The 23558-nt window shown below is 42.2% G+C and overlaps 1 protein-coding gene across 2 annotated transcripts; it reads left to right on the top strand.

Annotated features, from left to right (window-relative positions):
- The first annotated feature begins 16637 nt into the window (after nucleotides 1-16637).
- etaa1b (ETAA1 activator of ATR kinase b) lies at nucleotides 16638-23207 on the top strand. 2 transcript variants are annotated; one of them, XM_086180264.1, is made up of 6 exons: nucleotides 16638-17026; nucleotides 17667-17735; nucleotides 18181-18245; nucleotides 18995-19104; nucleotides 19824-21184; nucleotides 22043-23207. In XM_086180264.1, the coding sequence occupies exons 1-6, from the start codon at nucleotides 16876-16878 to the stop codon at nucleotides 22153-22155; spliced, it is 1869 nt and encodes a 622-aa protein (XP_086036390.1). In that variant the 5' UTR covers nucleotides 16638-16875; the 3' UTR covers nucleotides 22156-23207. The 2 variants fall into 2 exon arrangements, with proteins under 2 accessions (XP_086036390.1, XP_086036389.1); XM_086180263.1 differs by having other exon boundaries at nucleotides 16639-17026; nucleotides 17667-17792.
- Nucleotides 23208-23558: the final 351 nt, after the last annotated feature.

Genomic DNA, 23558 nt, shown 5'->3' with positions numbered 1-23558 from the left:
AATACACACACACCCACACAAAATGTTTACGATTAATATTTGGCCTTCTAACTCTAGGCGTCTACATTATTTATCAAGATTCACACAAGCACTCTGCATGTCACTCTCCTGTGTGAGCAGTGAGAAGCAAAGCTGGGGTGATGGGCGTAGGTTTCTCATCACCCCAGTATGAGTGTGTGTGTGTGTGTGTGTGTGTGTGTGTGTGTGTGTGTGTGTGTGTGTGTTCGAGGCCAGATGGAGAGTAGAGACGCCACTGCTGCCAGCCGCCGCCCATCCAACCCTGAGCCCTCAACACACCCTCCAACCAATCAGACGAGCCCAGCTGCAGTCGCATCAGCCAACCAAAGAGCCGACAGATCAATTAGAGAATAATAAAGGGACATCCATCATTCAATTAGGCGTCTGTCACCAGGTCACAAAGGAGGGAAGATGTAAAAAAAGAGAGGCAGAAAGAAGGGATGAGATAGAAAGAAAGAGTTCTAAAAAAAATCTGAGGAAAATAAAAGAAAAGGATGTTGTATGAAGATGATAAACAGATCTAATGGGTGGATAAGAGGGACAAGGGATAATACGAGTCAAGTTTGATGCACATTCTGAAGTATCACATCAAATTTGAAATTTACAATATGCAGTTTAACAAAACAAATTAAAAAAAAAAACACTTAAGGTGGTTTTTTGCCTTTTTAGAAAAAAACTAAATGGGAATATTTGAACTTCCCCAAGTCATTTAGAACTCTCTTGGGGGTGGAAGTTACTATTCCAGCAGGGAAAAGAGGAAGGCTAGTATTACTGCTTAGCTTTAAAATTTAACAACAGAAAAGGTTGATGGAAATGGCAGATTTCAAAATTACTGCCTCAGTGTTGCAAAAAAAAAAACAAAAACAAAAAAACAGAGGCTGGTTTTTGCCGTTTTCAAGAAGAGTAAATGCAGAAAATGATGGAAACCCCCTGTTTTTGAATAAGCTCCAACACAGTAAATCTTTAACTTATGTGACTCTTTCTGCAAGGACTCCAGCTTTGTCTCCGTCTCCAGATGCAACAAGGCCGAAACCAACTGGCACGAACGAACAATTACGACTTCCACAATGCTTATAATTTGGCTTGGCAATCAAACAAAAACACAAGGTCTGGACAGAAGGTGGAGATAAAAATGAGAAATAAATAAATGAATAAACGACAGAGAGATGGGGGGGGGAAAGAAGAACATAAATGTTGCAGAGTTTAAGAAAACAAGACAGGGACACAAAATATTCATAGCGTTAATTACAGTGCCATCACTGTGTCCTTGTTGTGCCAGCTCGTCTGTAATTAGGAGCAGAGAAACACATCGGGACATCAGAGACATGGAGGAGATCATCTGCCGCTGCGCAAGTTATCATCTCAACTTCTGCCAGTTTGAGAAGTTCCTCTGTAATCAGCCGGCCAAGATTTGTTCCATTCTCATCCTTTCCCAGGGAAAACAATACACCAAACCGTGTGGCTTATAACGTTAAAAACAAAAAAACAAAACAAAAAGTAGAGTCTCCAAGTTACAGAGAGCTTCTGCAACTTAAAATGAACAGTAAAACCTCTAAAACACATATGTTGGTATAAGTGAGGAACAAATGAAGCCATTCATCATTCAAATGCTTCACCCCACCAGTGTTTTGACCTCCAGGATCACGGGATCAGCGTTGTTACCTCCAGGATCACGGGATCAGCGTTGTTACCTCAAGGATCACGGGATCAGCGTTGTTACCTCCAGGATCACGGGATCAGCGTTGTTACCTCAAGGATCGCGGGATCAGTGTTGTTACCTCCAGGATCACGGGATCAGCGTTGTTACCTCAAGGATCACGGGATCAGCGTTGTTACCTCCAGGATCACGGGATCAGCGTTGTTACCTCCAGGATCACGGGATCAGCGTTGTTACCTCAAGGATCACGGGATCAGCGTTGTTACCTCCAGGATCACGGGATCAGCGTTGTTACCTCAAGGATCACGGGATCAGCGTTGTTTGTTTGTCTTTTTGAAGGATTATGTAAAAAACTATGAGGCAAATTTTGAGGATTCCTTCTTATTGTTCTTATTATTATGATCTTGGGGGGGGGGTCATCGGCTTCAAGCACCGCATTAATGAGCAAATTAATGTAAAATCTCTCATTTCTCATTAAAAGTAGAGATGAGCAAGTCAGTGGAGCCTGACCTTTGATGATGCTTGATTTGCTCTTCTGTGGACAACATTCAGGAGTTCTGAACTCTCATCAGAAACTCACACTCTTCCGAGAACCCGGCGATCACGGGTGTTGGCTTGTTGGTTGTCGTTGTCGTTGAGGGAACACTCAGAAAGTTGCCGAATGTTTTCTGATTGCATTTGTGAGGCTGATAGAACTCACGCTGAGGAACAATTGATCTGATGGTCTGGGTCTGGATACCATTCAGCTCTTCCTGTTTCACAAAATCAAATTGATAATTTTTTTTTCTGCACCTCATGAGACATACTTTCTCTTCAGTATGTCGCAGCCTCCACGTCTTCATAGAAGGGGGCTGATTATGGCAGGTTGGAGATCTACACAGTGAGACTGCCTCTGTCGTCGGGCATGGATAAAGACGTATGATATGTGCTACTATATTCCACTAGTATGATTGGCCAAGAGGGCATTGGAGTGACTTTTAGTGGACAAATGCATGGAGGCTGCAGAAAAAGCCAAGTTGCTTCCTGCTCTCACTCAGTATTTGAAGCTTTGATGTGTTTTTATTCCTGTAACAAAGACGGATATTTGTCTTCTGCGTGGCCTCAATTCAGACGGCGCGTCTATCATCCGCTGTAGTGATATTTTGAGACTTAGGCCTAATATTTTATATAAAAAAATGATTCCTGGTGGAGCCTCTGATAAATATTTGTCCTACAAATTCTTTATCATCTCAAACATCCTGATCACATTGTCTCGTTCTCGTCTTCTGTCTCCTTCTCCCTCCACTATTTCCTCACTGCCAGCTGTCTCATAACCTCTATGGTCCTTCTTCTCTCCACCCCCACCCCCGCTCCTCCTCCTCCTCCTCCCCCCTCTCCTCCCACCCTCGACGTCTCTCACCCCAGTCCCCAACCAAGCAGGAAAATGATCCCTAGTAAATAATATATCAAGATAAATGATAATTGCTCCGATTTTTTATGTGTTCCGCATCACTTAATGAGCGCCATAAATTAGCAATGAATACAGCTGACAGCGTTTGTCAGAACACGGCAGATGAAAATGAGCCTCCGCATCCCGATGGTTTAAACTTGGTGTCTTCTCTGCATGTCTTAAGGCTTCAGCTGCTTCCTTTAATTCAGAATACAGAAAAAAAAAAAAATCCAAGTTCATGTGAGAGTTCATTACAGACGTCACTTCGTGCATTTTGATGAGAAATGAATCCGCTGAAATCTAATAGGAACTGTGAGAGTGAAGGGACACACTTTGTTATAACAAAAAAAAAAAAGGTCAAAATGAGAAAGATCGTTCTCATTTAGTACGTTTCTTTTTTTTTCAGTTCTTGGGAATATTGCAAAGTTATTCCTCCTGATGTCATTGTGACCTTTTTAAAAAGTTTCCATTTTTTTGAGGGAATAATCATCTGCTAATTTTTTTCATGATCGCTTTCAGGAAATATTTTTCTACAGTTCATTATTCCTCATTATTTTAATAAACGACTGGAAATACCCTGCCATTATATGTCATTGTTAAAAAAAACAAACATCTGCAATAAAAAAAAAAAGAATCACAAACACCCTGTACAGTAATTGTAGTTTGGCTGTGGATGAGCACCCGCACTTAAGCCTTGTCCCTCCATCCCTGTCAGACATCAAACAGGGGGCCTTGGCCACAGATCGTACATGTGAGCATCCCTGGAGACTGCCTGATTGAAACCTGGCAACAGGACCAAACAGCTGCTTCAAACAAAAGACATCTGCATATTTCAGATTTGTTTTTCATAAATTAACACCGCAACCTGCCAAAAATCTGGGCGAGGGACTCTATCGACTTGAGTATAATTAGATAAAGTTTACAAGCTTTGAAAGTTGGAAATTAGCATGAGGTAAAAGGGGCTCTCACCGGGGAGAGGGAAGGAACCGGCTTACAGGCATGTTCCTGACGGCTTTTGTGATGACAGCGAGGTGGCAGTGGTGTTTGTGGGGGAGTGTGGGGAGTGTCGCTGCTCAAACTACGAGAAAAAAATACAAATACAACCCCATTGGTGTTTGCTGGAGCCATGCCAGCGGTGCGCTGAGGTGATGCTGCTAGCTGCAGCCAATTAAAACCTGCCTGTGTTTTTTGGCTGAGCCTTTGACCTAATAACACCTGCTGTGTATGCGTGTGTGTTTAGCTGGGACAGGATCTTGCCCTAACAGGGCCATACAGGGAGTTGATTCACTTCAATAATTCAGTGGAGTCAAGTCCTCTCTTTATCTCTTGAATTTCTCCTGCGAGGAGAGAGTGAAGGCGTTAAGGAGGGATGGACGGGGAGATGGATGGATGGATGGATGGATGGGAGGGAGTGGATGCGTCCTCGAAAACATTGCTGCCTAATTACAAGCTCATTTAGATCAGCTACCACAGTTATAAATAACCCAACAGCTGGCACGATGGAAATAGACAGCACCAAACACGGAGCACAATATCACAGTCAGCTGAAATGAGTGCTGGAATGATAATGGTGTCTGTGGTGCAGGGGAAGCGACTGATGTGTCTCAACATTCCTGTGCTGTTTACAATCCAAAAGTCCTCAAATGAGCTCCGGGTAAGGGCGAGGTTCACTTCTAAGAATAGACTCCAGTTCCATCACAAAACTTGTTATTTTACGAAATATTTGCTGTCTTAATATGGGAGATATTAAGGTCCTCTGATAATTCAGTGACAACAGCAAAGGTGAGTTTCAACTCAGAATCCTGAAAATCTTCCATATAATAACTCAACAAGAACTCTTCATTTCTTCTTTTTGGATCCAGGTTTTTTGGTTTTTTGAGTTTTTTTTTTTTTTTTTGGTATCTGTCTCTGAGATTTGAACCTCTTTTTTTGGACGTATGTACAGAGATAAAGGCAGAAATATCAGGATTTATTTCCAGATCATTACTTCTATTGAACAGTTACAGTATATTTCTGGCATGTTTTGACACCTTGACGAGCTGGATGAAGGTGTGCTGGATGGGGGGGTCTCCCAGTTGCACTTCCTGTGGTTGCCTGTTTGGAGGAGGGGAACTACAGGGAATATGATGGACCTCCCACACCCTTCACCTCCTGGTGAGACTCCTCACTGTCAGGTGAGAAGATGGGGAGGGCATGCAGTTGTCTTCAGAACAGTTTGGAAATAGGGTTGTATAAAAAAATGTTTCCATCAATAAACATCAACGACTGCAATGTATGAGTCCGAATCATGGAAAGTGAACTAAGTTTTCTCTATCACATGGAATAGATGTTGGATGACATGATATTCAACCTGTTTCCGATTTAAAAAAAAAAAAAACAACAACATGAAATGGCCGCAAAAATGACCAGGACTTCTTAACAAAGTGCGGTCAGCTTTTTCAGTCCAGTTAGAACTTCAGTTACGTGAGGGAAGCGTTGCTCTTTGCCTCGCGTTAGTGAGGCACAGCGCCGTGAACCAGGCTCAAACGTGACATGAAGAGCCGTCTCCCACGGCAGAGTTAGCTTTAGGAACGGAAAAAACACCCGGCTGAGGTATAAGGACGTCATCACGGGTTAGGACGAAAACACCTGCCTGTCTCCTGCTGCAAATTCCAGTTTATTGGCACCAACCACCATCCCAACCTGCCCTCTGACACACACTTTCATGTGTTTCACCAACAGTAACCACCGGCCGTCGCGTGACATCGTTAAACCAGGGAATTTGTGTTCCCACCACGAGAAAGGATCCTAATGATTTACATTGGCCCTGCGGTGCAGCCACGTAATTTTAAAACATTACATGTTACCAACACAAAATGTGGTGTTAGGAGGTCGCGGTCATATCACCCTCACATTTGGCGATGTATTTTGGTCATATAGAATCACACACGGGCCCTAAAAATGTCGACGAAAATGAACATTTGACTGTCAGGATCACAGTCAAACACAAGATAAACGAATATAAGCCTACTCTCACCTTGACAGTATCTCTTACTTTGCGTACGCGAAAACCTTCCAGCTTGAGAGTCGCAACAATGACGCCAGACGACAAATCTCACATGCGTGTGTCTTTAAAATATGTTGCATCCCTGAGGCGAGAGAGAAGAATTGTCAGAACATTTCTAAGTTTGTGTCAGCGCTGCCATAAATACAGGGATGCCTCTCCTGTTAAGTGAATATACAAACAACTTGGGAGTGATATAATTACCTCAAACATGGCAAGCCTAGTTGTGGATCTTGTGGATGTGATAATATATGGTAATTACCGGTTTCTAGGGCTGAACAATCTGGGAAGAATGCATTTAAGATAAAAGCATGAAAACAACCCCGGCAGCGGTTTCACATGTACGTGTTTGTACTGTAAACATTTAAGAAATAGTAATCAGATAAACGCCGTATCCCCTCTGGCTTTCACATGTATTTTTGTTCATAAGCTTAAATTACAACAGCTCTCACGCGGATAAGACTAAAAGACAGAGGGATTAAAATCTTAATCACTGCAAAATAACTAAACTAAATTGATTTGTTCTAATTGGTTCTGAACTGTAATTTTTTCTTTTATAAAAGTACAGGTTTTGTTTTAGGATAAAATATTACGGGTTTCATTGAAGACGCTGCCAGTGAAACGTGCAATAACTGTTTTTGTAGGTGATGAGTTTCCCTCCCCGATATTTCATCAACTGCTTCATTAAAAACTTTGTCCCTTCATGAGAGGAACACGATTCTCAGAGTGAACATTCTGGGGGCATCGAGGGAACAGCAGTCAAACTGTATTCACGGACATCTCCAACAACAAGCCCGAGTTACCGCGGATCTGCTTTGGTCGTTGTCTCTTGACGGACATTTTGGCAGCGACGGATTGTGTGGCTCCTCGGTTTCAGACAAGGAGACTAAAAGACTGTGGCTCTCTGGTAACAAATAATGGCCAGGTTTGTGTTTCAGTAAAGTGAAAGACCAGAGAGGCAGGCGATGGCCATGTCCCGCAACGCGCTGGGAGAAACGAAAAATCTGATGTGTAAATACAGATTTCCCCTCAAACGTTGATAGCACGACCTTTCAGTGTTGGATGTTTTGGAAGACCACCAGCAAAGAATCTGCTTGAGGATGGAGGTGAACACGCAGGCTGTGGCCACGAGACATGACTTCTTCTCATGCTTTGATTAACTTGTCTCTCTCTTCTCCTTCTCTCTCGGTCTGGCTAAATCGTGGCCATAAGTTTTAACTTGTTCCCACAATTTGATTCATTTGTGGCCACAAGATAGATCCCCACACACACACACACACACACACACATGCACACTATTTGATTAATTCATTGCCATGGGCTGCTACGTGTTCCCATAATTTGGTGCATTTGTGGTTATAAGACAAGACTTGTCCCCAGACTTTTTTATTAATTTGTGACCACACTATATAACAAGTTCCCACAATTTATTCATTTGTGCCCACGAGGCTTAAACAGATCAAATGTTATGGCCACAAGTAAAATATATAAATATATATATATACAGTATATATATCCCCAAAAAATGTATTCCTGTCTCTCAAATTTTCCTAATTTTGCTTGTATTTCACACTCACTGACATTCAGAGGTCTGATGAATCAATCATAATACAACAGCGTATCACCAGGGTGATGGAAGGACTTGGGGAATAGGATATGTTAAGAATGGGCACTCCCTCCTGTTGTAGGAAACTCCGGTGAGGAGTGTTCACCATATGCTCACTGGGTTCCGAGGGAAAGGGGGCTCAGAGGATAAAAGTGAGTGCAGCAGCGGCGGGCCCTCCATCAAAGCCTCCATATGAAAATCACTGTGTACAAGACTTCTACTGAGGCCAAATTTAGATCAAAGGCGAGCCCGGGCAGGAGGGGTGCAGAGGGAGAGGGGCGGGGTAGGTTTGGGGCAGACTGGGAGTTGTGCATGAAATGTAAGTTTGTGCAATGTGATGAGCAAATCTGCCTGTGCATGGGAACGTTAATAATAATAAGTGGGGAAATTTGTCAATTTATTTTTTCCACTTTACACTGAGGATATCAATAGCAGACTGGAGCTGCTAACGTCTGATGTGACTTCCAGCGGGGTGAGACGAGGTTGTGTCTTTTCCAGGTCACCAAACTGGTCCAGTTATACTGTACAGAGTCTGCAGGGTTGAATTTGAGCGACATGTAGCACCAGATGCAAATTGGCTTTTGATGTTTTGACTTACATTAGGGTTGTTTCCCCACATTTCAATCTCACGCTGGAGGTGGGGAGACAGTACATCCGTCATCTGCTGTAGTGTACACAGACTACTAATGGTAAATGGCAAACGGACTCAATTTATATCACGACTTTCTACCTTTATGGCACAATGCTACCTCATTTTCACACACACACACACACTGATGTAACCCTGGAAGCCACCATGCCCAGTACCAGCCAAAAACAACTACATAAGACTTTAAGATGAACCTATATTTTCAATGTTCATCACCATCACTACACCTCCTGCCAGCCTCCACGAATCAAAATCTCACAGGTGTTTCTGGATTCCGCCTGGATGAGGCTCATGCTATCCTCTTAATTATTCACATATCTGGCCCAAAGTCCACCTGCAGCGCTCCAAACTCATTTGTTCCTGTGGAAACTAGATGCCAATCTCTCATTAATTTCCTTAAGACAGCAGGACACCAGAGTTGTACGCAAATGTCCAAAATGTGGCATCTTTTATTTGTTGGCTGAGTGTGGATGTCCATTTCACAAAGAAAGAAGCTACATATAAATAAACCATCTCTTGGTGTCAGAGACTATTTTAGGACCAGAGTTTTTCCAAGTGTTCAGACTCTAATCAGAATCTGTGTTCAACTCTCCAAATCACTCACGCCATAATATTTTCATGTCTGAACTGCTCTCGCTCACCCCCCAGGGCTTTGCCTTCCTCTTTGCATTGTGAAAATAAAGACACTGCTTTTTTTACATGTACAAAAAAGTGTTTTGATGAAAATGTATGATTTAGAATGTCCACCGTGATTTAATACTGAGAAAAAAGGGTAGGTGTGAAACATAAACATGCAGTTTGTCTTCTATACATGGAGATAAATATATACCATTTGCTTTGGAGATTTTATATATATATATATATATATATATATATATATATATATACATATACATATACATATACATACACACCGTGCTTCCTTTTAGAGATTTGCCTGAGCCCCCTAAAAGTGTAAAATCACCAATGCTGGTGTGCACAAATGTAAAAAGCTTTTATAATTGTTAAATCACACAAACATGTAAATCAAAACAATTCAGATTTATGTTTATAAAAATGCTATCGATTTCTACCAGAGAATATTACGTATTACCATAAATCACAATCTCCAAGCTCCTGGTCTTACCAGAACACAAACGCTAACTCTGATATATGAGAGGCTCAGTCGCCTGCACTCCTCACATCTTTCTTCCATCTCTTCACCTCCTTTGGTTAATCTCACTCCCCCTCCTCCTCTCTCTCTCTCTCCTCCTCCTCCTCACTCCTCCCTACTCTCCTCCTTGTTTCCTGTCTCTCCAGAGAGGAGGTCACATGCTGCAGACCTGCTTCGTGCCATCTGGCTGACTTCCTGTCAGCCATACCCCAGGAGAGTATGGCTCTGCAGGGTATATGACTGGAGGAATCCCTCCCCTCCTCAACCTCCCCCTGCCTGTCTCCTACACACCTGAGCAGAAAGGGTGAGGGGGGAAAAAAACACACACACACAGGGAGAAAAACAAAAGCAGGAGACAAGAGCGGGACAGAGTGAGACAAAGGTGAAGACATAGAAAAGGACAGAAGACTCAAGAGAGAATGAGCCTGGCAGACGAAGGTGCTACTAAACTGGTCAATCCAGAAATACCGTCAGTGGTTGGCGGGCAGCGGATGACGGGAGGCAAAATCTAAAGGATGCAGGGATGTTTTATGTCCTAACTTCAACCAAGACATCTGGAAGATATTTCTTTTTTTTTTTGGTAAAATGGTTGATATCTCAAAAAATGTTTTAACATATTTGGATGAAACTGGTTGAATTGATCTATTTTAATTTATTAATCCTTTTATATGTCCAGGACGCTGCTGGTGTTCCTGCTCTAAATCAGTGACCCCGAGGAGATTTTGTGGCAGTCGGGAAGAAAATGTACCAACAGAATCTGATGATTCGTTCATATTCTGTATCCTCCTCGTCAGAGGTGCTTTCTGCTTTATTAGTTTCTCAATCAGAGTGAAAAGAAAGCAGCTCTCACTTGTCCTTTAATCAGACTAAACCATGCTGATTAAGTTATTTTATTATCACTTTTTTACCCCCTGACATCTCACATGAAAATTCAGAAGCATCATTAGAGAAACCGTGTCCGAATTTCCACCGAGGCCCACTTAGCTTCCCGCCTTCTCACCTTCCTCTCACACATCCCCGAACAGAACAGTGGAATTGGTTAAAAGCGCATACATACCAGATTAATCTTAATGTCCCACCCATGGTCTTGCATATTCATATAAATATGACATGACTGCCGCTCACATCTGAATTTATTGGTTTTCCTCCTCTGCAAATTAGGGGGCCTCCAATTGATGAATATTTTAGCACATGTGCACTCCGTGGGACATTTATCATCAGCTTTGCTATTATAAACAGAATAAATGAGCAGTGAAAGTAGGCTGCTACCACCGCGCGCATACACACCGCCGCCTGCCGCCGCCTTGTTTCTACGGCTGCTTCTGCTGCCTTACTTCTGCAAAATGGCTTCCTCTTCGCTGCGTCCTTCACACGGTCTCTTCTGGCACTTAAAAGATTTACAATTGCGCTGTTTTCTTCCACACTCAGACGATAACAGCAAGGTCTTGCGCCTAAACTGCAATCACCTAGAGCAGAGCCGCAGTCAAGACAACCTTAGTTGAATCTATGTTAAGTGAAGCCCTCAGGGGGTCGAGACAGGGGTTAATTGGATATTCTAAAATTATGTTATTTCATTACAGATATTAGGTTTTGGAGGTTAGCCTAATAAAAAGGATGAATTTTTAAAACTAAAGGTGTTGGTTAAATATGACTATCTTCATGCTGTTGACCTCTGCATTGCACTCCCTAGAGGTCACCTGTCAATCAAACAGTTTCAGTTGGCTGGTTGATGTCTTTCTCCTTCCGCTGATGAAGTTTTTACAGGATTTTTCTCCTCCGGTGACCTAGTTGTTGGTCGGGCTGGTTACTGGCGAGGACCTTGCCATACATTACAGGTCACCATTGCGATTTATCACAATACGTTGCAATATGATATGATACAAGTTGAGTCAAAGCTGTTAAATTGAAATATTTCCTTCCAGTTTATGATTTTATGTTTACGAGTGTAAAAGTTAAGTCAAAGTCTGAGGTCAAGGCAGTAGGATGGTTCATAGTTTTGAAGTCAAACTGTTTTCAGATCACTTCCTGACTGAGAGCAGTTGACTTCAGCCACGTCACAATCAGACGGCAAATCAAAATGAGCTGTCCTGCTTTGATGCTCTCTTCTCTTCCTCCTCCTCTTCATCTCCACTGTTGGGCAAAAGCACAGTTGGATGCCCTTCAGCGCTTCCTTTTCACCCCGTGTGACCAAAAAGGGCTTCTGGGATTCTTTTAGATAGACGCCAAAGCACCTTAGGCTGCATCTAACCACTGCTGAAGCCCACTGATCTGACACTGTAGAGCCAGGCATTGTTTCAAGTGCTTTCATTCACAGTCCCAGCCGTTGGCAGACACTGTGAAATGGGTGAAATCCCAGCTCGGTGAAACTGGCACAGAAAGCCTGAATCCTGGATCCCCTCCACCTCAGAGCTCTGCCACATGCTAACTGTCGTCCATGAGGCACTGTTAGCCCAAAGGGGGTCTGGTAGAATAGCTGGAGGTGTGAGAGGAGGATGGAGGTGGCGTAAATATTGGGATATACCCTGACGTCCTTAGAGATACACCACCACAGGCCTGCTGAGGTGATTATGTTTTACGCAGACACTTTTCTGTTATTCTGGGTTGAGCTTTGTATTCTCTTGCTAAACTGGCATCTACCCAGTTTGAACCATCACTGGGATCCACAGCGTGCGCGCACACACACACACACACACACACACACACACACTTACTCCTCTGCTGTCTACGCCTGGTAGATCCCTCAGCTTCTTTACTCCTCCTTCATAAACACTAGCAGCTGCTGGAGCAATTAGCCATTAGCTCTTTACTTTTTACTATAATACCCAGTCCACAGTAATCTACACAATTAGCTCCTTAATTGCTTGTAACCAACCCGGGCGTATCCAATAAATAGAAGACGGTTGTTAGGTAAAGAGACAGGCTTTTGGGGAGGAACTGAGCAAGCTTGGAACACCCGGACTTCTTCCTCTCCCCTCCCCACGGGTATGTTTTCTCTGCTGTGCCACGGTTTGGAAAGGCTTGTGGAGGAGGTGGAAAGAAAAACTGGGTGAAAACACAAGATGGAGCAGGGCTGCAGATGCCTTCTATTTGAAATTGAATCCGACATCATCGCTGCCCTTTAATCCGTGGTCGAACGATCACTTCTGAGTAGTGCTAACACTGATTGTGACAGAGAGACTTTTAGACGGGCAGGAGATGGCGCCCCCTCAGGCACGGATTTGCATGGCAGCGTGATACGAGACAGCAATGAGGATACGCCAGAATTAACTGGATGTTATTAAGGTGTTGATGAAGTCGCTGTTCCATCTGAACGGCTGGTTCTAGTTAACCTCTTTAACACTGACACCACGAAAATGACAACAGCCTCCAGGCCTGAATGTGCTGTCTGGTGTGAATGACATCACGGCCTCAACGTTCATCAAAAAAATGATGGATGAAGAATAAATACGGCGGTGTTTAGATAAATAATTGTTAATTGAACTGATTAGTTACAAGTCAGAAAGTTGATTGACATATAAAGTTTCGTCAAAAATGCTGATATTCATTGTTTTTGGCCTTTCAACTTTAAGGAATCGCAGCTTTTCTCTCTTCCCACTACTTGCTTTGAGGCAGACCTGCGACAACTCATCAATTTTTTTGATCCAAAGCAAACGATAAACTATCTTGATAATCAATTAATCATTACCAAGCAAAGGCGTCAAACATGTGGTGGTTCTTGACTCCAAATCTAAGATTCACTGAGTTTTTGAAAATTATTTATGACAAAAAAAAAAATGAAGAGTCTTTAGGTTTTGGACTGTTTGACGGACAAGGGAAGCAACCTGACCACAGCGTTTTGGGCTCTGGGAAACTGCGATGCGCATATTTCAGAGACTAAACGATTCACAGATGAATCTTGAAAATAACGGGCGGATAAATCGCTGATGAAAATAATCATTACTTGCAGCCCTACTTAGAGGCCTTCTCTCCCTCATATATCTTCACTGTAACTGAATTACATTGTACTCACTAAAAGTGAATGACTTGTGCCAAAGATGACATGATACAGTGGCCCTCCACTCCCATGCATTTATCATTAGCGCTGCTTTAATATCTGTTGATGTTTTGATGAAACAGGAACTACATTTTAACCAGGAAAGTGGAGGCTCTGACTGCAGGTCATCTGTTTCTTACAGTTTCTGGCATTCAATCAAAGAAACACAGTTAATTGGCGTTCCCAATTCTCTATATTGATAAACTGTTTCCAAATGAAAACAATCAAACCAGAATCAGGAGTAGTAATTCAGTGCAGCTTGTGAGTGTATGTGGGTTTATATGCGTCTATGAGTCTACAGTGACTTCACTTACTGCAGCGTTCTCCCTCACACACACTCACACAGCTACACACTCACACAGCTACACACACACACACAGCTACACACACACACAAAATACCAAGGAGGTATACAAGCACCATCTAGTGCTTTACTCAGGAAATTGCCTTGTCACAAATTTTGTGAAGGAAGTCTTCAGACCTTTCCTCATTGTCCGTCGTTATTTTTCATTTTGTTCAGAAATGATGTGATGTTAACATCACAAGATGCTCAATGCAAAGAGACGGTGAGTTAATTTTGTGGCACACGATGAGAAAACGATTTGAAAAACAGGATTCTACGTGTCATTGCCAGGAAATCTGCATCAATGGAAAACGGGAAAGAAAAAAAAGCACGAGTTGAGTCAGATGCCAAAAACTTTACGCCCTTGACCTTCTGACTCATCCTCTTGATTTTCATTATTGTGATAAGATTAAAAAGGAACTGCACTTTCTGAAAGTCACTTTAAAAAAAAAAGGCATGAAAACTTCATCAATTTCATGTCAAAGTTTGTTTTCCCTTCAGACATAAGGTGAAATGACTATTTTTTTTAAACTAAATATTTCCTCCTTGGCTGAAGGAGTCCTTTGGTGACTAATAGAACCCTTAAATATGGTTTGAGTGTGTGTCTAGTGAACATGCGTGTGCACAGATGACACAGTTAAATAAATACCATTAGCATTTAGTGCTGTTTTTCCTCAGCGTATCACTGATAAGAGGATGATGGTGGAAACATGGAATCGTTTCAACACCGTATCTGGACTCGTCTGCTCGCATGTCTCATACCGGTTACCAATGAGGTCATCAGTCATTTGATACACGTGGGCAAAATCCCAATTTTTGGAAGCTCACACAGCAAAATGCCAAATATAGTTCTAGGGATTTATATTGCAAAGGTTTCGCCAACCTAATTCAACCCCCTGACTCATCTGACTCTGACTGAGCACTAAAACAGGCAATAAAAATGTTTTAGATGTCTTTTCCGATGCAGTTTCAGAGGCAGGAAACCATCAGCAGCTCCAAAGTATTAATGTCTAATTACTCAAACCGCAGATCTTTGAAAGCAATAAAAAATTGAATATAAAAAGGGAAAAAAATCCTGCAAAAAACTGAGATCAACCTGCTGGAACTTTGATATGTTTTCATTAGAGTAAATAAGAGTGTTGATTCAAAGGAGATCTTGACATTGTGACATTGAATCTTTAAATCGCTTTTTTTTTTTTTAAATCTGAATTTTTTTAAAAAGAATCTAAAATAATCCGATCTACATTTACACAAATCTTTCATGTAAAAACAGTACAGATTTAGGTGGATGAACAAGTGGGGGGATTTATACGATGTGTAGTGAGTCTTGTTTTTCTTGTTTTGTTGTGAAAGTTTTGATTTTTTTTTTTAACCTACTTTTTTTAATTGATAAAGTAGAAAATAGAGGTGGGACTAGGGAAATTATTGTTGGTTCACTGCGTATAGGCAGTTTTTTTTTTCAAAATGCTTGAACAGGATGTTTTGTTTTAATATTTGCCACTATTCTACATTGTTTTCTTATCCTATTTTATAGCTGGAAAGAGTCTAGCAAAGAACGCTCCACACCGCAGTGATGTTCCTCTAAGGAAGCGGCGGCAGACACAGTTACAGCTTTAACACATTAGTGAGCTCAGCAGGTCTTCCCTTTTTACAAACAACATGTCAAAAGAATTGCCTCAACAAATCTATTTAAATCACATCCTAACAAAAAAAGAAAAGAAAAGTAAAGTGTGGTGGATTTAATTGACAATATGCATGAAATCCACAGCAACAACAACTTTCACAACAAGCTTCCAGAGTCAAAGTCACTTGAGGCCGAATGAAGCCTGAGAACAATTACTGAGCATACGTGGGTTTACTTGGTAGTACCAGGCCGCTGTCTACTGTAACATTTACTGCCAAATCACCATGACTTATACCAGCTCTGCTCTGATGTCTGTGTTTTGGAGATGAAGAGCAGAAGTCAGAAAGGTTCATGTGCATTTGGTGCCATGATTTTCCTGAAATGTTTGAATTAAAAAAGCAACACTGATTAAAGTTTGCCCTCCCCCCCCCCCCCCATTTACTGGGTAATAATGGTAATTTTGCCAAGAGCTGATATGATGCAGCACATTCTGTCATCCATCTTCTAATATCCCCCGACTGTTTCGTTGTAATTGTTACTTTTGTATTAAATAGGTTCTCAATCAAAACATCAATTTGAGAGTAAGACTCATAACACCACAATAAAATGATTTGTTTTATTATAAGCAAAGCAAATTTGGGATTAAATGGATAGGAATCCAAATGTTTTCTCAGCAAATGCAAAGGATTTCTGCTGTTTGACTCTCAAGGTGATTAATCGACACTGACTGAATTGCATGTTGATGGTTTTGAGTAAAATTGCATTATTTTATCGCATACTTATTTTGATTTATTCACTCCACAAACTACTTTTGAACTATAGGAGTATTGAGGAGTAGGATTGAAAGCTTCCTCTCCAAGTGTTGGTTTATTTTTTATGAATGAAAAACGGCTATGAGTGGAAACAAAAGACAAAAAAAAACAAACTTGAAATATCTGTTTGCATCGTATTAAATTAGTTAATATTCGTATTTTATGAAACAGTTTTTGTGTTTGTGTGTTTGTGAGTGTGTGTTAGGGGGGGGGGGGGGTATCCAAACATTTGTAACTCACTGCGTTGCTTCGCTCTTCGGCTGGCGCCCGAGAAGGACAGTGAAGAAAAACTTCCAGGCATCCGTAGACCGCCGACGTCACCATCAAACATGGCGCCGTTCTTCAAATCATAGAACTGAAAAACACAACAAAAGTTTTTTGTAGAGACACGAACAGGCTGTGGATGTCACTTCTCACCAGCGACGCTCCGTGTTGTCGGACATTAAAGAAGCTGTAGATGTAATAATGTCCGGCCGAGGCTTCGCCGTTGCCGCCGTGTTAGTGAATCATGTCCGAGCCGGGGAGCCGTAACGATTCTGCCGTCGCTGCTGGCTCTCCTGCCTTCACTGAGCTGTGGAGGAATGCCTCCAAACTGTGTCACAACAAAACACAAGACAAGAGAACGGGGAAACACTCACCAACTCCAGCCATGTGTAAAGGTGAGGGTGCGTCTCCGTTAAAGTTGGGAACTTTGCATTTCTCTGTGTTAAAATAAGCTGAATTAAATAAACTTGTGGCCTGTAAACCTGTGGCCCCGCCTCCACCCCCCGCAGGAGACGAGGCGGCCATTACACCTTCAGTCTGATGGTGACAACTGCCAGTGCTTTGCACAAACCCTCACAGGAAACCACAGGCTTCAGGAATCGCTCTGGCTCACGTCATTTTAGAAGTGTAAAATAAAGTCGCAGGGAAATTTCTTTATAGTTTGTATTTGGCTGGTGAGGTTGTTAATGCCATTTGATGTAACAGCCTTAGACAACATGATAAGGTTTTCCTGAACTGTAAATGTCTTTGTTTGTGCTTGTGAGTGTCAGGAACTTTTCCACCGAACAATGTCCTGCCAGAAATAACAAACGACCGAGTGTTTCTACTACATTTGACTTTTCTCTGTAACATCTGTTGCACAACGCTAATGATGGACTGCATCGACGGATGGATGACAAAGTAAAGGCTAAATCAGTATAAATGATATGATATCTGTTGTTTCATCCCTCAAATATATGAGGAACACTTAATTGCTTGTTTCATGGTGTCATTTTTATGTTGACACTACAGATATTACTTTTGTGTTTGATGCAGATTTCCAGAGTCCTCAGCACCGAGGCAGCAGCCGATACCCCGGCTTCTTGAACAATGGCGACTCTCCAGGTGATGTGGAGGCGTCACAAGACATTATCTGGGATCCCACGTCTCCCAGTAACACGGGTAAAAGTCCCAAAAGTCACATCGCAGGTTCTTTATTGAAGTAACCTGATGTAGGTGTTTACAGTGAGTGACAAGTAGAAAGTGGATGCCCTCCATCTCCAAGCCGCCAAGCTGCAGTGGGAGAGTGTGGAGGCACACACTCTGCCCTGCTGTCGCACTACTCCCAATATTAAATGTAGATCCGTTTCACAGCTGATTTTAACGTCAAGAATTGGGCGTCCAATTTCTGATTATGAACGCTGAATGCACTGACAATCTTTTTAAGTAGAGAATTGCACAGAACTTAAACAGAATCTGTTTGGTTTTGTTTGTTTGTTTTTTATCGCTCTTACAAAACATATTTATCGTGTGTAAAATGATGTAACAAATGTTGGTTTTTTTTTTTTAGGGCCGGGGTTCAGAAACACCAGAGTTGTTGAAATCTCAGATATTGTGAATCGCATTGCTCCAAAGGTCAGTTTCTAACTGAAACGTTACGCAAGTGCAAAGTTCTATGGATTTAGAATAGAAATTTCATAAAGATGGACCCTCTTGTGGCCATATTTGGAATCCCAAATGAAAAACTTAAATTAACCCCCTTGCAGATGCAAGTGTTGGCTTTCACTTCCCTTCTGGCTAGACGCCGTATTCTGCTGTCATGGAAGTCTCCTAAACCTCCGTCCACGTCGCTGTGGCTCAGAGATGTCATGTCCTTCATTAAATTGGAAAAAATAAACTTAACAGTACAAGGGTCCTGTAGCAAGTTTTTCCGAAAATGGAACCCTTTCATAAAATACTTCAATTCCCTACAAACCCTGCCTACTGATTAGCTGATTGGCCCTCTCCCCCCTCTCTCTTTCTCTTTCCTACTTTCTCCTTCTGTCCCTAGTACTTTTTTTTTTCTCTTTTCCCCACCTTTATTTTAGTATTGGCGTGGTTGGGGGTGGGTTGGGAATGTTTGTATTTTTGTATAAACATGTAAACTGGAAATGAAAGGTCATTGTGGCCTAATAATGTGAAATGCATATTGTATTGTCAATGTTTGTCATTTCCAAATAAATAAACATGTAAAAAAAAAAAAAAAGAATAGAAATTTCAAATATTGCGAAACTGGGCCAGAAATGATGTCATCTTCAGTGAGCCTTATGAACTGTGGGTTGTTGTCTCATACAGTAAATATTTTTTTGAGTGAAATTAGTCAACTTTGTCCTTTTCTTTCACAGGATTTGAAACCCAAAGGGACTGAGTCCCCTCTGCTGCAGTGGATAGGCGACAGCGCCGTCCCCTGTACACCCGAGATTCCAAAGCCAAGAGTCAGGAAGAAGTCATCCCGGTGTGTATTGACCCCCATAGCCTCTAAATGGGGACCTGCATCCTTTTTCTACACGTTACCTTGCAGTGTATAAAAGTGTTATATCTCAGTTTGACATGTATCACATAATTTTTGATTAGTACTGCTCATTCTGTTTTTTTGTTTTATTTGTCTTGGGCTTATTGTGACCAAAAGTTCCAAAAACTTTGGAACAACAGGAACAAGTGAACTTGGTATGAAAAGCAGCAAATATCTGACTATCCCTCGGGAACTTAGTGTAGTCCCTCAGTGGTTGCCTCAGATTAAGAAGTTCCTTGAGACCCAGAGTACCTCAAGAAGTCCTGGGCTGCAACAGCCTCATTTCCACCAAGTACATACAAGTAGGTCCCTGCAAGAGCAGATACATCCCTGATTAGTCCGAGGTGATAGGCTAGTTTTGATATTTTTTTTTTTGATATCTAGTTGTGTGGAATATATGCACGTGAATACAGCAGGGTTAGCAATAGCCTGTTGGCTCCATCGTGGCCTGAAATCCACAGCATTAGCTACGTTTTTTTTTCCTTGAGGCAAATACAAAATAGAGAAAAACTGGAGCAAACACATCTGAGATTGTTGAGGTTTCCATAGGAAATGAATTGGCTTTCAGCGTAAAGACACCAGACGTACATATGTTGAAATGAGGCGTTACGAAAGTTCCTCCTGTTTAAATTCTTGTCTTGTTTATTTTCTCCTCTCCGCAGGCAGAGCAGCGTGGACGACCTGGTGAAACTGGCCAGGCAGTTTGACAAGAACATGCAGCAAAACAAAGAGACTTCAGAGCAGCTGAACACAATCAACAATAGCCTCAATGAACATGTGACCACTTCCAGCACGAAACTGGCAGAGACATCAGTCCCTAGCAATGTGAAGAACCCCAAGTGTTTATCCTCGCCAGATCAGGTGGAGGCAGAGCTGCACGCTCTTTTTGACTGCTCCACTCAAAGAGTCAGCGGTGCGCTAAGTCAAGGTTCCTTTAAATCAGCGTGTTCCCAGGACAGAACGGAACAACCTGCGACTCCAGTTGAGCCCCGTCGGTCAGAGCTCAAGTCAGCTGACAAGTCTGGCTCAAGTTCACATCCTGCTGAAGAAACGGAAGCTTTTAGTGCGAGCAACCCTGATGACTTTGATGATGACTGGGAGAATGATGACCTACTTAATGACTCTTTGGTGCTGGCGATGACCCAGATTCCTGACCAGCAACACAACACCAATCTTAAAGCTCCTTTGCAGGCCGACACTAAGACAAACACTGCACAGCTCATCTCCCCTCGCAAGGCCACTGCAAGTACGAACTCATCACAACAAGTCTCAAGCTGCAGTGCTCTACAGGAATTGTGTCCCAAAACAAAGACGACCAACAGAAGCACTTTCAAGTTAGGGCCCAACCCTAACTTCCACCCCAGGACAGCTGCCAAAAAGTCGGGCTTCACTGCCGTGCAGCCAAAATTACAGCCGTCAGGGCAAAACACTGCTACCACCACAACGACACTTTCTACCCCTCAACCTGCCAGTGTAACTAATGCTCAGACCAGGCCTTGCATTTCTGCAGATTCTCTAAAAGACATTTCAGACAGTTTATGGGATGACGGGGATGATGATGCGCTGTTCTACCAGGTATGTGACAGTGTGGAGAGGATCTCCAACAGTCAGCCACTGCAAGCGAGCCCCGGCAACCTCAATCAAGATACTGCTCTTGACAGATCATCAAAAACCTCTGCACGTTTACCAATCAACGGTGCCAGGCCCATCAATGCCAGTGTTAGCAAGAAGTCCCCCTGCACCTTCACTCGTTCTAATTCGTTACCAGGAACTAGCTCTGAAACTCGTAACTACCAAGGGTGGAGCATTCCCATGAGAGGCGCCAACGGCCAACCCCAGATGTCACAGAGCCTCCCAGGAAGCCGCCCGAGCTTGGGCACATTCACCCGCAGCCAGGATTCCTCTGGAACATTCCAGAATACGGATGTGAAGCCACATACAGTGAAAGCAGCGCTGTCACAGAAGCCCCATCCCACAGCCTTCAAGAGAAACGTATCAGACTCAGCGTATGTAAGCAACAAAGGTAATTAGTGAGTCTACACGCGGTGCTTGATCTGTATCTGTGACTGCCTTTACAGGGACTGCCTCACTCCCAATGTGCCATGTTCTCAATAACACAACATGGAGGTGTTTACATGAGTTGCTTTTAGAAAACGCAACGCTTACTCCCATTTACATGCTGCATAGCATCGTCTGATGTCACATCCCCATGCTCTCTGCTCTTTGAGACAAGTTTCAACAAAGGTTTTTCATCAAAAAGACCCAATAAGGAAAGTTTATGAACAGTTTCAAGAAAAATACCTGAAGAAAATATCACTGGTAGTAGCCAATTTTATATAATTACCAAAAGAAAATTGGAGCAACATGTCTATCAAGAGAGAGTTCATTGCTTTCACCCTTCGTGGTTATTTTGGCACGCTGCATAAGTGGATATTGAGGTGAAAACTCCTGGGTAATATAAATGTCACATGATCACCCATAATCAGTGCATGTGTACATGAACAATTCTCCCCCACAGCAATTAAACATCACGTCATGCCTTTAGTTTGTGATGCTGTCAAGAGCCCAAAACTCAGGAAGCGTCGTCGCCAAAGAAAATTACAGACTGATTCCTCTGGACATGATTGGATAGGCTTTTTTTAAGCGTCACCATGGTTACCGTAAGTGTTTACTTTACAGAAGCAGAATTTCTGTAAAGTAAAACTGATTTGTTGTTGTTGACGGCAACATGTAGTTGGGAGGTACGGCAGTTTCCTGGATTTTTCTTCAAGTGTATAGTTGATCAGTATATCCAAACAGAAGCTGCTCAGGTTTTACAGCCACGTTTCTTTTTTGTTTTTTGGTTTTGTTTTTTTTTTAACTTTTCCTCCCTCCTCTCCAGTTTTTGTCACCAGCCAGATGACGGGAAAGTGTTCCGCAGCAGAGATTGAGAGGAAGAAACAGGAAGCCTTGGCCCGGAAACGACTGCGAATGCAGAACACAGCAAAACCTTAAAAGAGCTCCCTCCTGAAAGATGGACCTTTACAGTACACGTTTGGCTGCTATTGCAATGTTTACAAGAAACATTTTTATGCATAAACTGAAGTTTTTGATCTGGTGCCAGAATAAGATTTAAAGAATTTCTGCAGATGTTTTGCAAAAAGAGCATTTTTGCTTGAGGCTTAAAGGTACATAGCTCCATTTCAGTATTATTCTTCAAACTGAAGTATTACAGACTGGCCAGCAGATGTGTTTGGAAAGCCAAATTATGCTCCTTCAACTCTTTTGACGTTTGTTTAAAAGACATCTTCATAGTTTTTTTAATCAGAATAGCACTGCTTTAGCCGCATTGACACAATGTAGATGAGCTGTTTGTGGCCAAACTTCAAATTTCTGCCTTTGCAGTTTTTCTTTATACTTTGTGCATGTTACATTTTCATTTTGTCCTTTTTCAATTTTGCACAAGTGTGAAGTGAGTGAGTGATATGAAGACAGTGTTACAGCCCAGCAGAATTTACAGCCACACTCTGCACCTAGGAGAACAAGTGTTAATACAATAACAATAAAAAACATAACAATGGAAATATATCTCCCACGGGGTCAGAAGGAATTGAGGAAGTTGTTCTGGTGCCAGATTCTGTCAGCAGTCTGGTGAAACAATGATCTGATAAGATTCACGGGAAACTTCTATGACCAAATGCAGTCTCTTCAATAAATCTAAGACAGTCTCTGCTTCTTCCAAACAGCGTGCTGGTCTTTTTTCCTTTTTTTTTCTGTTCTTCTCATGATGTTTAAGCTCTGTATGAACAGAAGAAGTTTATCTACCCCGGGTTTTTTTGGTTGTCTCACTGATATTTGATTCCTTGTGCTGTTGCTCAGTGTTTTGTTTTTCCTTCCAGGAACAAAACAGATGAATAAACGTGTCAGACATGAATCCCTAATCATACTCGGTGTTACTGCATCTTTTAAAGAAATGGTGTCTTTACATTTCCCGTAATAGAATTCTGTTCTCCAGTGGAGGGGTGACCACACTTCTTCCCCTGAAGGGTCAAAGGTCAAACTGTTGAAAAGCTTGTTAACCACAGTCTCTCCCTTAAAATTGGCCCCCAGCAGAATTCTGTTCAGCTGCCAGGCCAAATTCAAAAAGAATGCTAAGGGATCCTGTGTATTTGAAGAGAATTTACCTCACAAAAAGATGGCAGCTGAATTTGGCCCCCGGGCCCAACTTTTGGCAGCCTTGCTCTAATGCCAAGCTCAAACCCTGACATCATCAGAATTGTATTCAAATTCTCAAAAACCCCTTAAGAACCACGGAGGACCACATAAAACGCTTTTTACAGGCTCAGCAGTTCTCCACACAACCAGCAACTTGATCCTCATGGGCCCCATTTTCATACGCGCACCCATTGGTGTACCCA

This window comes from Aulostomus chinensis, chromosome 16 (assembly GCF_037954235.1).
Source record: "Aulostomus chinensis isolate RoL2024-O1b breed Wild chromosome 16, RoL_Achi_v1.0, whole genome shotgun sequence".
Taxonomy (NCBI): Eukaryota; Metazoa; Chordata; class Actinopteri; order Syngnathiformes; family Aulostomidae; genus Aulostomus; species Aulostomus chinensis.
Note: the sequence above shows the minus strand (reverse complement) of the source record. Positions and strands in the feature narration are given on the sequence as shown.

What these genes read in the sequence shown, in the direction of transcription:
- etaa1b (XM_086180263.1), top strand. Translation starts at nt 16,876, where the DNA reads ATGTCCGAGCCGGGGAGCCGTAACGATTCTGCCGTCGCTGCTGGCTCT. An exon ending in TGAATCGCATTGCTCCAAAG is followed by an intron (nt 18,246 to 18,994) that starts GTCAGTTTCTAA and finishes TTTCTTTCACAG; the next exon opens with GATTTGAAACCCAAAGGGAC. An exon ending in AGCGTATGTAAGCAACAAAG is followed by an intron (nt 21,185 to 22,042) that starts GTAATTAGTGAG and finishes CCTCCTCTCCAG; the next exon opens with TTTTTGTCACCAGCCAGATG.